Consider the following 14,248-nt stretch of genomic DNA (forward strand, 5'->3'; position numbering starts at 1 on the left):
CCAGTTTCATAATGCCTAGTTAGTCTGTAGTAGACGTCACATACAATAAGTGCATGGGTTATATATTTTTGTATGTTTTTCGAACCTCATTATGTCATCCAGAATTGATAGATGAAAATGTTCAAAACGATCATTCACCAGACTTCACTATAAAAACTGCATATACTATTTAATAGACCTGGTGAGGTTGGTGTACTTACTTTGACAATCCATGTCAGAATGCCTGTATAAACCTATTTCTAAAATTTTCTTGCCTAACATTGAAATATCCATTATATGGGTCCAGCAACTTATCAAATTCTGATTTCAATATTTGGCTAATAGTAACGTTTCCTAAGATTACATTCACAAATTAGGGAACAAAATAGGTTTGCAATTGAATTGTTTACAGCTGCTTTATTCAAGAACATGGCCATAAATTTCAAAAACATTGTGTCCAGTATCCAGGTATGCCCCATTTATTTTCTGGTAGAAAGCACAATTTTTTTGTTTTTGGTGTGTACATTTAGCGCTAAAGGTGTCCCATACACATTAGATAAAAGTTGGAATAACCCGCAGATTTTTAGCTGACCATCCAAATTATTTAGGGGCCTTCTTAGTCTCCTGACAGATGAGGTTAGGGGAGGTGAAAGGACCTGGTCTGATGAATTTCAGCACCTGATCCTTTGGTTCTCCAAGACATAAGCTGCTGTCAGATGATTCTGACTAACCCTATCATGGAGAACATGGGAATGTTCGGCTTGGGAAGTTGGGAGATGGCTTTCGGCTGAAAATTGTGTGGTCAACAGCTATCTGATGTGTGTGGGAGCCCTTATTTGAAGGAGAGCCAAAAACATGGCTGCCATTACCAGTGGTATAGAAATTAATCCTTGTCTATCTTGTTGACTATTGCAGTGATTTCTTACATCTTGCCAGTGGGGAAACCTTTCTTTTTAGATGGGAAAAGATAAACTGTGTGTTTTCAATTAGATGCTAAATCTGTGTCTTCTAATGTCCTTCTAACCCTTGATATAAAAATATAGCTCTAATTTGTAGTTTATAAGTAAATTTATTTTTCTTTATATTATCATTTAAAATTTGTTTCAGAGGCTGGAGGAGGATCAGCATAATCAGCAGAGGTTCCTTCAAGAAGAGGAAAGGATACGATCTCTTGAGTCCCAAGTATCGGAGCTATCTGAGCTCTTGGGAGCAGCTGAGACATCGAAACAGAGGGACCATGTTGCTATTCGTAAACTACGAGAGCGCCTTTTGCAGCTAGAAACCGAGAACAAAACCATTGCGATGGCCACCTCAATTCATCCTCCACCTGAAGCCTTTGTTATGAAATCATCAGTGGGTGAGGACGTGGATGACAGTCCAGAGCAGCGTGGATCTGCTCTCTTCTACCAGCAGGAGCTTCAGCAGGTAAAAGAAGAGTTTGAGCGTTACAAAGCTCGTGCTCAGGGAGTTCTGAGAACCAAAGGGGCACGCGAAGGAGAACTGGAAGCTGGCAAGCAGAGGTTGGCAGAATTGAAAGAAAAGTATCGCAACCTGAGATTTTCTTCTGAGGAAGCAGAGAATAAACACAAGGCAGAAATGGAGACTGCACGCAAGAAACTTGTGCTGTTAGCTCAGACTCACAGACAGGAGCTTGACCAAGTGCGCAAAGAAAGTCGTGAGAATATGGCACGAATGGAGGAAGAGTTAAGGCAACACAGAGAACGTGTCTTGGCTGTGCTTAATGAGAAGGAACAAGAACTAGAAAGGTTGAGAGAAACTAAGATACCTGTTGGCATATGCCCACCTTTTCCAGACCCCTTAGAAAATGGGTTAGAGCTTCCGTCGAACAACTCCTCAGCTTTTCTTGTATATGTAGATCAGCTATCTCGAAAAGAAGCAGAGATTGGGAACCTGCGGCGCCGAAAACATGAACTAGAGGCAGAAATACAAAGCATGCAGGAACGGTTAGCAGAGAACCATGAGGAGTCTCAGACTTTACGTGAGCAGGTCAATAAGGCTATGCGTGACAGAAGCAGGGAGGGGGCAAACATGGAATATCTGAAAAATGTTTTGCTAGGGTTCTTGACTCTTCCGGATCCCCTGGGTAGACAACATACATTGAGCGCACTTCTGACAGTCCTGCATTTCTCCCCAGAAGAAAGAAATGCAGCCCTTAGAGCACAGGATGGGAGTAGGTGGTGGGCAGCGACTAAAAGGTGATCTAAAGTATTACTTAAGGGAGTGTTATATCATTGACAACACTTTTTACAAGTGATTTTGGCATTTCCTAAACTTTGTGGTATTTTATCTTGGGACCATAAATAACAGATGACAGTAAAGAATATTCGTGAAATCCATTGTAAACACCGTACTAGAGTGGAAATTATTTTTATTGTTATCAAACTCTATTAACTATGTAAGCTATGTTTTGCATCAATTTACAAGAAGTTATGGGTTAGTATACCATACGGGCACAACTATCAACAGTATTCTACACCTTAGCCTAAGAATAATACTTTTGTTTCAACTAAAAAATACCTTAATGGCTCGTAACACAACCACACACAGATTCATTTTGGCCTAACCTGCTGATACCAGTGAGTTCGACCTGCAGTCTGTATATGGGGGCTTAACGACTTCCCCCAACAGACGATGTTGGAAGAGCTAAGGATGTCTGATTTCAGACTGTTGATCATTTTGTTCTTGGTGAGAAAAGCTCCAAAGGAGTCTGGCAGTGGCTTGCTGATAGGAAGGGTAGGAGTACTCCTGTGTATGGAGGAGCTGGGAAAGATGGCTGGCCAACAGCTCTGTTGTGTATGTGGGGCTTTAAGCTGACCATACATGGACTATGTAGCCACAGATCATTGGCAGAACCAGCTTTATTTAGTAACTTCTGGAGTTAATCTTATTTGTATGACCACCACACACATCATCCAGTCAGCACATCTTGGAAAAATTGACGGCATCTGCAAAGATCTCATTTCTATGGTCTGCTTCAGAATACAGCTACAGTTTGATAATTTAAAACAGTACGCCTTTTTCTTTTGGCACACTATGGTGAGATCACAAGCTAAGTTATTAAAGGGAATGTGTCACCTATTTTTTCGACTATAAGCTTCGGCCACCGCCATCAGGGGCTTATCTACAGCATTCTGTAATGCTGTAGATAAGCCCCCGATGTAACCTGAAAGAGAAGAAAAATGATAATTACTTACCGGTAATTTGATTTTCCAGAGCCATGACAGCACCGCAAACAGAGAAGGTATCCGCCCCCAGGAAACAGGAAACCTGTAGCAGAGACATAAGAAGGGGGCGGCACCTCTCTCCCCAGTTTGTTTCAGATTATGCAAAGGTAACCGCCTTATTAGTTTACATACATGTTATATAACAGTGTCACTAATATTCACCTTCTTTTCGATTTCTATACATATATATTATTATTATTATTTTTTTTTTATATATATTTTCACATATTTACATATCCAGATACAACTTTAAATTTTTTGGTGCACCTCACAACCATCACCAAGATAGGGCGGGAACGATGCGGTGCTGTCATGGCTCTGGAAAATCAAATTACCAGTAAGTAATTATTTTTTCCCTTCCCCATGACAGCACCGCAGACATGAGAGGAAAGATAGAATAGACTCCTAGGGTGGGACAACAGCAGACAACACTTTTCTCCCAAAGGCCAGATTTGAGGGCCCTAGGTCTAGTCTATAGTGTCGGAAGAAAGTGGATGGTGAGGACCACACTGCTGCCTTACAAATCTGCTCAACCGAAGCATTTGCCCTTTCAGCCCATGACGTGGCTATGGCTCTTGTAGAGTGATCTGTTACACCCAGTGGGGGAGTCGGATCTGAAGAAGAGTAAGCTAGTGCAATACCCATACGTAGCCATCGTGCAATTGTTGACTTTGAAGCTTTTTTACCCCTGTTTGTCCCTTGAAAGGAGACAAAAAGGGCTGAAGACTGCCGCCATGATTTTGAGGCTTCTATGTATTGAAGCAGGCAACGTCTGACATCTAGGCAATGGAAGGTTTTCTCTCCCTGGGATTTGGGGTTTGGACAAAACGAGGGCAAAATTATCTCCTGCTCCCTGTGAAATTTGGAATTTACCTTCGGTAGGAAGGTTGGATCAGTTTTTATGATCACCCTATCATCCAAAAAGGTGGTATATGGTGGATTTACAGATATTGCCTGCAGCTCGCAGACACGACGAGCTGAGGTTAGGGCCACCAGGAGTACTGTTTTTAGCGTCGGCGCCTTTATCGAGATGGAAGCAATAGGTTCAAATGGAGACGCTGTCAGTGCCCTTAATACTAAATTTAGATCCCAGGGAGCTACCTTAGGCCTGTTTCACACATCCGTTTTTTGTGTCTGCCAAACGGATCCGTTTCCGTTTTTTGCCGCAAACGGATGCTACCGGATCCGTTTTTTTTTTTTTACGGATCCGCGGTAGCTGCTAATGCAAGTCTATGGGAAAAAAAAACGGATCCGCCAAAAACATGGTAGATCCGTTTTTTAACGGAAAACGACGGATTTGGACGGATTTAAAAAAACGGAAGTGTGATCCAGGCCTTAGATGTTAATTTTGTGGGCCTGGATGTAAAGGAGGCCCGAATGAATCTATAGACCCATGGGTGATCAGCCAGTTTTTGATCAAACAATGCACCCAGGGCCGATACCTGCACTTTCAAGGTGCTTGTGGACAGTCCTTTTTCCAGTCCTTTCTGGAGGAACTCTAGGATCTCTTTTATTGGTATTTACTGGGCTGTCCCAGTCAATTGTCGATCCGGGAACTGCAAGAATTTTTCCCAAATTTTTTGGTATTTGCGTGAAGTTACCTCCTTTCTGCTAGCGAGCAGGGTGGTTACTAATGGGACTGAGAACCCTTTTGCTAGAAGGAGTCCCCTCTCAAGTTCCACGCAGTGAGGTGCAGCCTGTGAACCCTGGGGTGTTCTACTGGGCCCTGGTATAGCAGATTCGGGGTATCTGGGAGGATCCATGGGTCCGAGACAGACATGCGTCTGAGCCATGTGAACCATGCCCTTTTCGACCAGAAGGGTGCATTCAAGATTATTCGAGCTTTCTCTTGTCGGATCTTTTTCAAGACTACTGGAATCAATGGAAACGGGGGGAACGCATAGGCCAGACGAAATTTCCACCGGTGTAGTAGCGAATCCACCACCTCTGGTTGCTCTCTTGGATTTAGGGAGTAGAACCTGTCCACTTTCCAATTTTCCCTGGTGGCAAACAGGTCTACTTCTGGTGTGCCCCAGGCAGAGCAGATTTCCCCAAATATTTTTTGACTTAGGGACCATTCTCACTGGTGTAGTACATGACTGCTTAAATAATCGGCCAGATAATTGTCTGCCCCCTTTAAATGTGTACCCAATAAGGACAGAAGATTGTTTTCCGCCCATGCGAATAATTCCCTGGCCTCTGCCATAAGGGTTGCTGACCTTTTACCCCCTTGTCTGTTTATGTACGCTATGACCGTGTTGTTGTCAGGTAATATGGTGACATGTCTCCCTTGTACTTCTTGCTTTACCAGGGGAAGGGCTCGCCTTACACCTGCCAGTTCTTTTAGATTTGAGGATGCATCCCTCATTCCGGGTTCCCACTGCCCCTGTAGGGTTCGTTTCTGTATGTGTGCCCCCCAACCACTCGGACTTGCGTCCGTGGTCAATACCACTGAGTTTTGAGTAGTCCACGGCACTGATCTGGTTAAATTTTCGGTGTTCAGCCACCATTTTAGCGACTCCTGCACTTGAGGGGAGAGAATGATCTCCCGGTTTAAATTGGAAGGACCCTTCTCCTGCTCGGATAGGATCTGCCACTGTAGGTCTCTCGTATGGGCTTGTGCCCACCGGACCGCTGGGATTGTTGCTGTTAACGTGCCCAGGAGCGACTTTGCCTCTCTTACTGATATAGCTCGACCGGACTGTATCCGTTGTATTTTTTGTTGGATAGCCCCAATTTTTCTTTCTGGAAGAATGCACTGCTGTTTTAATGAGTCCAATTGAATTCCAAGGAATTCTTGTGACTGTACTGGAGTTAATTTGGATTTTCTCAGATTGATCATCCAGCCTAACCTGGCTAATATTTCCAGGACCTTTGTAACTGCATTTTCGCAATTTTGCTTGTCATTTGCTATGACCAGGAAATCGTCTAGATAGGGTACTAGCAGGATATTCTCCCTTCTTATAAAGGACGCTACTTCCCCGATGATTTTTGTAAATATACGAGGGGCTACTGATACCCCGAAGGGTAGGCACTGGTACTGTAGATGAGTAGGGACTTGAGCAATCTCTACTACCACTCTTAGATATTGTTGGTGTTCTCCCCATATTGGGACATGGTAATAGGCGTCGGTAAGATCTATTACTGCCATGTAGCAACCTGGGTCGAGTAGCCTCACTGCTGACCCCAAGGTCTCCATTTTGAATTTCTCTGTTCTGATGTATTGGTTCAGGGCTTTGAGATTGAATATTGTTCTTAGTGACCCATCTGGTTTTGGCGTGAGGAACAGAGTGCTGTAATACCCTTTCCCTTCTTGATGAGATGGGACTTTTATTAGTACCTCTTTTTGAATGAGGAGCTGGATCTCCTTTTCTAGCGTAGCCTGATTCTTTTTGGCTACCCGGGTCACTTTTAGTCTTTGGGGTGGAAGGCTTAGAAAACTTAGTCGTAGGCCCCTGGCTAACAGGTTGGTTACCCACTTTGAGGTGGGCAATGCTACCAACTGATGGACAAAGAACCGAAGCCTTCCCCCGACCGCCCTGGCGTCATTGCTTAGTATCGGGTCTCGGGGTGGTTTTACTAAAGAGGAATCCTCTCTCTTTTCCCCTCCAGGGTCTGCCCTGCGTGGTTCTATCGTCTGGCCGCCCTCGGCTCCCTCTGTTCCCTGCTCCACGAAAGGACGAGCGACCTTCAGTCCACTGATGCCTAGGGAAGGGGGTGGAAACCGTTTTTTCTTATCTGACGCCTTTTCTAAAATTTCGTCCAATGCTTTCCCAAACAAGTATTGACCCTTACAAGGGACGGCACAGAGTTTAACTTTTGACTGGAAGTCTGCCAACCAGTTTTTTAACCAAAGTGCTCTGCGGCCTGAATTTGAAAGGGGCGCATGCACGGGCGGCACCACGGACGGAATCTACTGCGGCGTCCGCCAGGAATTCCGCTGCCTTCTGTAGGGAAGGTATTGCCTCCAGCAGTGTCTCCCTTGGGCATTTATTCTTAATTTGGTCACTTAATTCGTCTAGCCACTTGACCATTGCACGTGCTGTACAAGTGGCGGCCATCCCCGGTTTAAACGCGACCAAGCTGATGCTTCCCAAGCAGACTTTAGAAAAGCGTCTGCTTTCTTGTCAAGGGGATCTTTTAAGGTGCCCATGTCCTCAAATGGCAATGCTATTCCTCTGGATGTACTAGCAATGGCGGCATCTAGTCTGGGAACTTTTTCCCATTTATCGCATACCTCCTCATCAAACGGGTATTTACGTTTGAGCGCCTGCGGTATGGAAATTTTTTTGTTGGGTTTCCTCCATTCTCTCTTGATTAAATTTAACAGGCTATCATGGAAAGGAAAAACCCTTCGTTTTTTCCCCTCAAGATTGCTAAACATAGCATCTTGAATTGACTTAGGCTCTTTTGGTGTCTCAAGTCCCATTGTGGACCTTACAAGTTTTAGTAACTTCCCAATGTCCTCAGATAGGAAATATGGATGACCCTTTTCCTCGTCCGAGGAGTCCAGGTCCGAGTCCGAGGCCCCTATCTCCCTTTGTTCTTCCTCAGACTCTATATCAGTAGTTATCTCTGTAGGAGGGAGAGGAGGAGGTGGGGTTGGGGCAGGTGTTATATCGGAGCTAGGTGTCTGCTCTCTTAATTCATCTTTTACTTGATCCCGGATCATAGCTTTAATGCTTTGGAGCAGGGATGGTGACTCTTCGGCCACTGTCTTTTTAATGCATGAGCGACAGTCGCTTCTCATACATTTTAGCTAGGGCCTTTTTGCATAATGCACATTCCTTGTTCTTTTGTTTGGATGTGGCCTTTCCCTACAGAAGACATATATAGGGCAGCCTTACAAAGGCACTCACCCGGCCCCTTTCCTGGGTACCCCGGTAGCCGGTGGTTCTTCCTCCTGCGCGTTCCTCTCGACTTCAGGATCCATTTGCCTTTTGCTGCTGGTCTGGCTCTATAACACTGGAGCCTGTGTGCAGCCTCTCAGGGACCAGTGGCGCCTACCTCGTGTCCCTTTTTATGGAGGAGTGGTGCGCGCTTCTGGGACTGCTCCCGCCCGGAACTGCCCAGTACACCGCTCCCCCGGCGTGTGACGCCACTTCCGGTGCGACCCCGGCAGCCGTCGCCACTCAGTCGGCGCCAGTCATGGTGGCCACGCCTCCCCCCGGCCCTACCTCCCACTGGAGCGGCCGCCGGGGAGTCACACGAGGAGGACACCGCTCACAGCGCCCACCGTGCTGGGCTGACAGGCGAGCGCGACCGCGCCCCGCTGCCATCCTCTCCCCGTGGACCTCGGCCTCCTGACTGGACATCATCAGAGGGGGATCCCTCCGGAGGTACAGGCTCTGCCCCAAGCATCCGCCTGCAGGAAACAGGAAACCAAACTGGGGAGAGAGGTGCCGCCTCCTTATGTCTCTGCTACAGGTTTCCTGGGGGCAGATACCTTCTCTCATGTCTGCGGTGCTGTCATGGGGAAGGGAAAAAACAAGTTATAGTATACTCACCCAGGGGCGGCCTGGGTCCGATGGGTGTCGCAGGCAGAGCAGGGGGGTGTCGGTGTCGAGGGCAGAGCAGTGCGCCGGGAAGCCAAGAAGAGGACGTCATCGCTAGAAGATGGGAGGCGCTGGACCGGACCCCGACACCCATCGGACCCGGACCGCCCCTGGGTGAGTATAATACAACTTGTTTTTCTTATCTTTCAGGTTACATCGGGGGCTTATCTACAGCATTCTGTAATGCTGTAGATAAGCCCCTGATGGCGGTGGCCGCAGCTTATAGTCGAAAAAATAGGTAACAGATTCCCTTTAACAGCAAAAACGAAAGGTGAACAGTGTAAAGTTACCACTTTGTTTCTCTAAGGTTTGTACTTCAATACGACTTTAAATACGCCTCGCCATCAATGACTGTAACTGTGCTGCTGAGACCTGGAGATGCATAAAAGTGGTAACTTTAAGTTGATATTTTACTGAATAAAATCAAATGGGGACATGCCTGTTTTGCAAGATCTTCTTATTGACATTTTATTGAAGCTGAAAAGTATTAGGCCCATGAATCATAGAGGCTATAGGCCCACACAGAAAATGATTGCACACTTTGCGCATCTTGTACTCAAGCCCAATGTTTAAAAAAATATCTGGAAAGCTGGATATGTGATTAAAAACAAAAAACATATATTTCTTGGTAAATCTTTTGAAACCCAGTTGGTCCTGTTGGAATCATTAATGGCTGTCCTACAGTGAAGATCTGATCTACAATTCTCCGCAGCAGCCAGTCACTGGCCCCATTGGTTTGTCAGATAACTAAGGCCAATGATTGTAGCTTTAATATGATAGTCACATTATAAAAACAGATGCCCAGCCACGACGGAAACGGGTAAAGTTATTGTGTACGCTGATATTTACTTGGCCTAGCATTCATTCATATACATTCTGTAGAGCAAAAAAGTGTTGTAAAATAAAAAGATCCATTTTAGCTAATATAAAGAAAAAAAGTCTTCGTAAAAAAAACTTGATGAAATGTTCATACTAAAGTCCATGCATCTGTCAGCATTACCTGAAAACCTAATAAAAGGTTATTTCAATTTAATACACAATTGCTTCATGTCTGTGTAGACAAGAGCTGCACACAGTCTGATAAAGGGGTTGTCTAGTGTAAAAGAAAAGACGGCTGTCACGGTGATGGCAGACTGCCAAATCATGAGTGTGCGATGTGTTCACTGTCATGATTCCCCTGTATTTCCTGTGCGGTTGGAAGCAATTTTCATACTTGAGGTCTCATACGAACTAGACACTCCTCCACTAGAACATTGAGAAGTGGAAGAGAGTGTAGGCGGTATGTCACTGCAAGTATGAAAATCGCGTACAAGTAGTTACATGACCACCCAACTGCATGGAGAATACAGGGAAATTGCGAGATTGTGCATATCATACACTGTCATGATATGACAGTGTGCATTCACAAAGTCACAGTAGGCTTTTATTATTTGACTGGATAACCACTTTGACCACTGTTTTGCATTTGACTGCTTTCATGTACACACAGCTATATATTTACAGACTTTTTTTAAAAAAAAAACAAACGTTACAAGTAGTTTTATGCCACATTATTTAAGAGAAAAAGTGTGGCATAGAAGCGTATTTTTTTTTTTAGTGCCATGCAAGTCATCTTTGCTTAAATAATTCAAACCTTGAGAGATTTTTATCGATAGTGTAGCACCAGCATCTCTGCACAATTCTTATCCTCTTCTCCCCTGGCAGGGATGCCGACTCACTCACATGAAGCTGCCTCCTGCTGCTGCGGTCTCTGTGCACATTTGCCAGATCCCTGGGCACTGTGATAAAGGTGCAATCCCAGTCTCTTAAAGAGACAGTGTGCATTGTCCTAAAGTGTCCCCAGCCAATAGCTGAAAAACATTTATTATTTAAGGCACCTCCACATGTTGGGAGGTGCCTAAGCAACGTGTTCTGTCAGTTTGTCTGCACGCTTGCTAGTTGTCAGAACCCCTGTGCTTGTATCCCTGTATACTATCCATGTCATCCAGCACCTGCCCTGCCTGTCTGTATGCCAGCTGTGTCCGCCAGCACCTGCCTGTATACTATTCGTGTCTGCTAGCACCGGCCGTGTCTGCCAGCACCTGCCTGTATACCAGCCGTATCCGCAAGCACCTGTTTACCAGTCAGGCCTGCCAGCATCGGCCGTATCCACCTGTTTACCAGCCGTGTTTGCCAGTACCTGCCAAGCGCCTGCTGTACCATCCATTGCTGGCTTTTCTGGCTTCCTACCCCTTTGGGGGTCAGCTGCCATGTGTTAAAAGTCTGTCCTGGAGTAGCACCTGGAGCAAAGTCTAACCACACCATCAGGGGCTCTAGCAAAGAGGTGTTCGCCTAGTCACGCCCCTCCGGGTTCTCATCGGTCCACGGCACAGTGTTTCCACTACCACGTGTATTACAGATAGTGTGAGAAATATGTTGATGATTTTGATGGAATCCCGAAAAAATATATACAGTGGTGTGAAAAAATGTTTGCCCTCTTCCTCATTTTCTATTCTTTTGCATATTTGTCACACTTAAATGTTTCAGATCACCAAAAACATTTAAATATTAGACAAAGATAAAACATGTAAACACAAAATGCCGTTTATAAATGAAGGTATTTAGTATTAAAGGAAAAAGAAATCTAAACCTACATGGCCCTGTGTGAAAAAGGGATTACCCTCTTAACCAAATAACTGGCTGGGCCACCCTTAGCAGTAACAACTGCAATCAAGCGTTTGCGATAACTGGCAATGAGTCTTTTACAACGCTCTGGAGGACATTCGGTCAGCTCATCTTTGCAGAATTTGTTGTAATTCAGCCACATTGGAGGGTTTCCGAGCATGAACTGCCTTTTTAAAGTAACACCACAGCATCTAATTCGGACTAAGGTCAGGAATTTGACTAGGCAACTCCAAAGTCTTAATGTTGTTTTTCTTACACCATTGAGTAGCAATAATATGCTGTTGGTCCAGCTCAACAGTATTGACTGTAATGTACTTTAACCCAACATCTAGCTCCATCCATCATACCACTACTGGTTTACTAAAAATATTACTAAAACACCCTTTGTCCGAGCCAATTGAAGATCACCAATTTCAAATCATTATTCCTTGTGCAAGTTCACATGCCTATCAAGAACCATCTCCTTAGGAACCTTTTCACACATTAGTTTTTTGCCATCAGTTACAAATCCGTCGTTTTTTAAAAAAACGGATCCGGCGACTAATGCCGCTGGATCCGTTTTTTTCTCATAGACTTGTATTAGCGACGGATTGCATCACGTATCGTCTGTCGTTCGCCGGATCCATCAAAATTTGTCCGACGGCCGGACACGATGCACAAAGCAACGTTTTTTGTGTCTGGCGAAAAATCTGACAGCGACGGATCCGTCGCTTGCTAGAATGAAAGGCGATGGGTGCAGGATCCGTCAAATGACAGATACCGGCGACGTATCCGTTTTTTTTAACCGAGCAGGCTCCTGACATGTTAAAACACCAAAGAAAGAATAGATATATACACATGGAATACATATATTTATAGTTCATAGAGTTCTACATAGCATAATAGCCGCTAAAACAATTGGGGGCTTCAGTAAACTCATTCCCGAACCCGACATGATATGACACATGGTTTACATATAGTAAACCATGTCATATCAAAACGACTTATGTCGGTGTTTAATCAATTTAGTAGTTTGTGTTAGGAAAAATGTGGAACTCTAGGTTGAATTTAAGGCTATAATTGCGGAAAAATTGCGTAGGCTCCCGCGCAATTTTCTCCGCTAGAGAGGGAAAGCCAGTGAGTGAGGGCAGATATTAATAGCCTAGAGAGGCACCATTGTTTTTGCCCCCCCTGTATAAAAAAAACTGCCCCAGCCACCCCAGAAAAAGCGCATCTATAAGATGTGCCTTTTCTGGCACTTAGCCTCTCTATTCCCATGGCCTTTAGGGGTGGCTCATTGGTTAATAATAATGGGTTAATGTCACCTAGCTACTGAAAAGTGACATTAAGCTGGGTTAATAATGGACAGGTGTCAATAAGACACCTGTCCATTATTAACTATAGTAGTAAAGGGTTAAAAAAAGACACAATTAAAATTTATTTTAATGAAATAAATACAAAGTTTTTGACCAAATTTATTCTGCCAATCCAAAAAAAGCCCTTGTTCTGTAAAAAAAATAAAATAAAATAAAAAACCAACAATATACATACCTCACCGCCATTCAGTCAGGTTCCCCGCTGCAATCTATCACAAGGGGTTAACTAGTTTACAACAGAAACCGGTGCTAATGCTACCGCCCCTGCTGTAAACCACTGCAGAATGAATGAATTCGTCTCTGCGCAGGCGCCCCGGCTAACCGGAGATGAACTGATTAGCGTGGGAAAGTTTCTGAACTTTTTCCCACGCTGTCAGTTCACCTCAGGTCAGCCGGAAACTCAGCGCAGCCTCAGGACTACTGCTGACTAAGCTGATCAATTTGGTCATCAATCAGCTTACAAGTTTATTCATGAGAAGAAAGATTACAATCCCTACTATCAGATAAGATCACTGACTGATTTCACTGTTTAATTAAACTTGCTGACAAATGTCGACAAAAAGTCATCAACTAGCCCCAAATCTATTTCTTTATAAGGCAGTGGAATATTAGATGTGAACATTTTGGTTTTTTACATGAAATTATCACAAAAAAAGTAAAGTACAACGCCAAATAAATCACTTAAGTATTGCAAATTTTTTAGGACTTCTTTTTATTTTAAAAGAACGAAATGTTCAGTTTCCATGCATGCAGTACAGGACTACCCAGCACGCAGTGACACTATTAACAACATAATATTACAATTGCACGTGAATTTTTTTTTTTTTTTTTTTTTTAAAGCTTTAGGAAACAATGGAAACCGTAACTCTAAAGATGTATTTCTTATCCATTAAAAATACACACCAGTAAAGCCAAACATGATGGACAACTGTAGGTAGGCAAACTCCAGAGCATGGCCGTCTTGTTTGGAAATGTACCATTGTGCCAGGTTAGCACAGGTAGTGTGTGCCTCCATGAAAATGTAAATGCTTTTATGGGGGGATTAGTAACATATACATATGAGGGTCACTGATTGATATTTACAGGTGTAGAATAAAGATTATTTTAAGGAATTTTCTGCATTAAAGGGTGCATGGATTTTTCTATTGCGTGTTTACACTGTATGAAATCTCAGACGTACGGTATTCTTTATGCTGCAAATTTATATCTAATAGTAAACTTACATGAGGAAATCAGATGTTAAATGGGGCTGGAAATAGGACCTGCAGCAACTTTCGGATCAGTATCACCTCTGATCTTGAGCTGCAGAATACAATAAGGCCAGGGTCACACTTGCGAGTGTGATGCGAGAATCTCGCATCAATACCCGGCACTGCGGCCGGCACTCGGGACTGGAGTGTGCGGCTGCATGTATTTTATGCAGCCGCACACTCTGGTTCAGAGCGAGACT

The 14,248-nt window shown here is 44.1% G+C and overlaps 1 protein-coding gene across 1 annotated transcript in view; it reads left to right on the top strand.

Annotated features, from left to right (window-relative positions):
• GCC1 (GRIP and coiled-coil domain containing 1) overlaps positions 1 to 13,637 on the top strand; it is a 35,338-nt gene extending 21,701 nt beyond the window's left edge. The window contains exon 4 of the mRNA XM_073579257.1: positions 1,087 to 13,637. Within this exon, the coding sequence (XP_073435358.1) occupies positions 1,087 to 2,199 (1,113 nt within the window). The 3' untranslated portion in view covers positions 2,200 to 13,637. The remainder of the gene's footprint in view (positions 1 to 1,086) is intronic.
• The last annotated feature ends 611 nt before the right edge of the window (positions 13,638 to 14,248 follow it).

This window comes from Dendrobates tinctorius, unplaced genomic scaffold (assembly GCF_039654945.1).
Source record: "Dendrobates tinctorius isolate UK_male_01 unplaced genomic scaffold, ASM3965494v1 ptg000062l, whole genome shotgun sequence".
Taxonomy (NCBI): domain Eukaryota; kingdom Metazoa; phylum Chordata; class Amphibia; order Anura; family Dendrobatidae; genus Dendrobates; species Dendrobates tinctorius.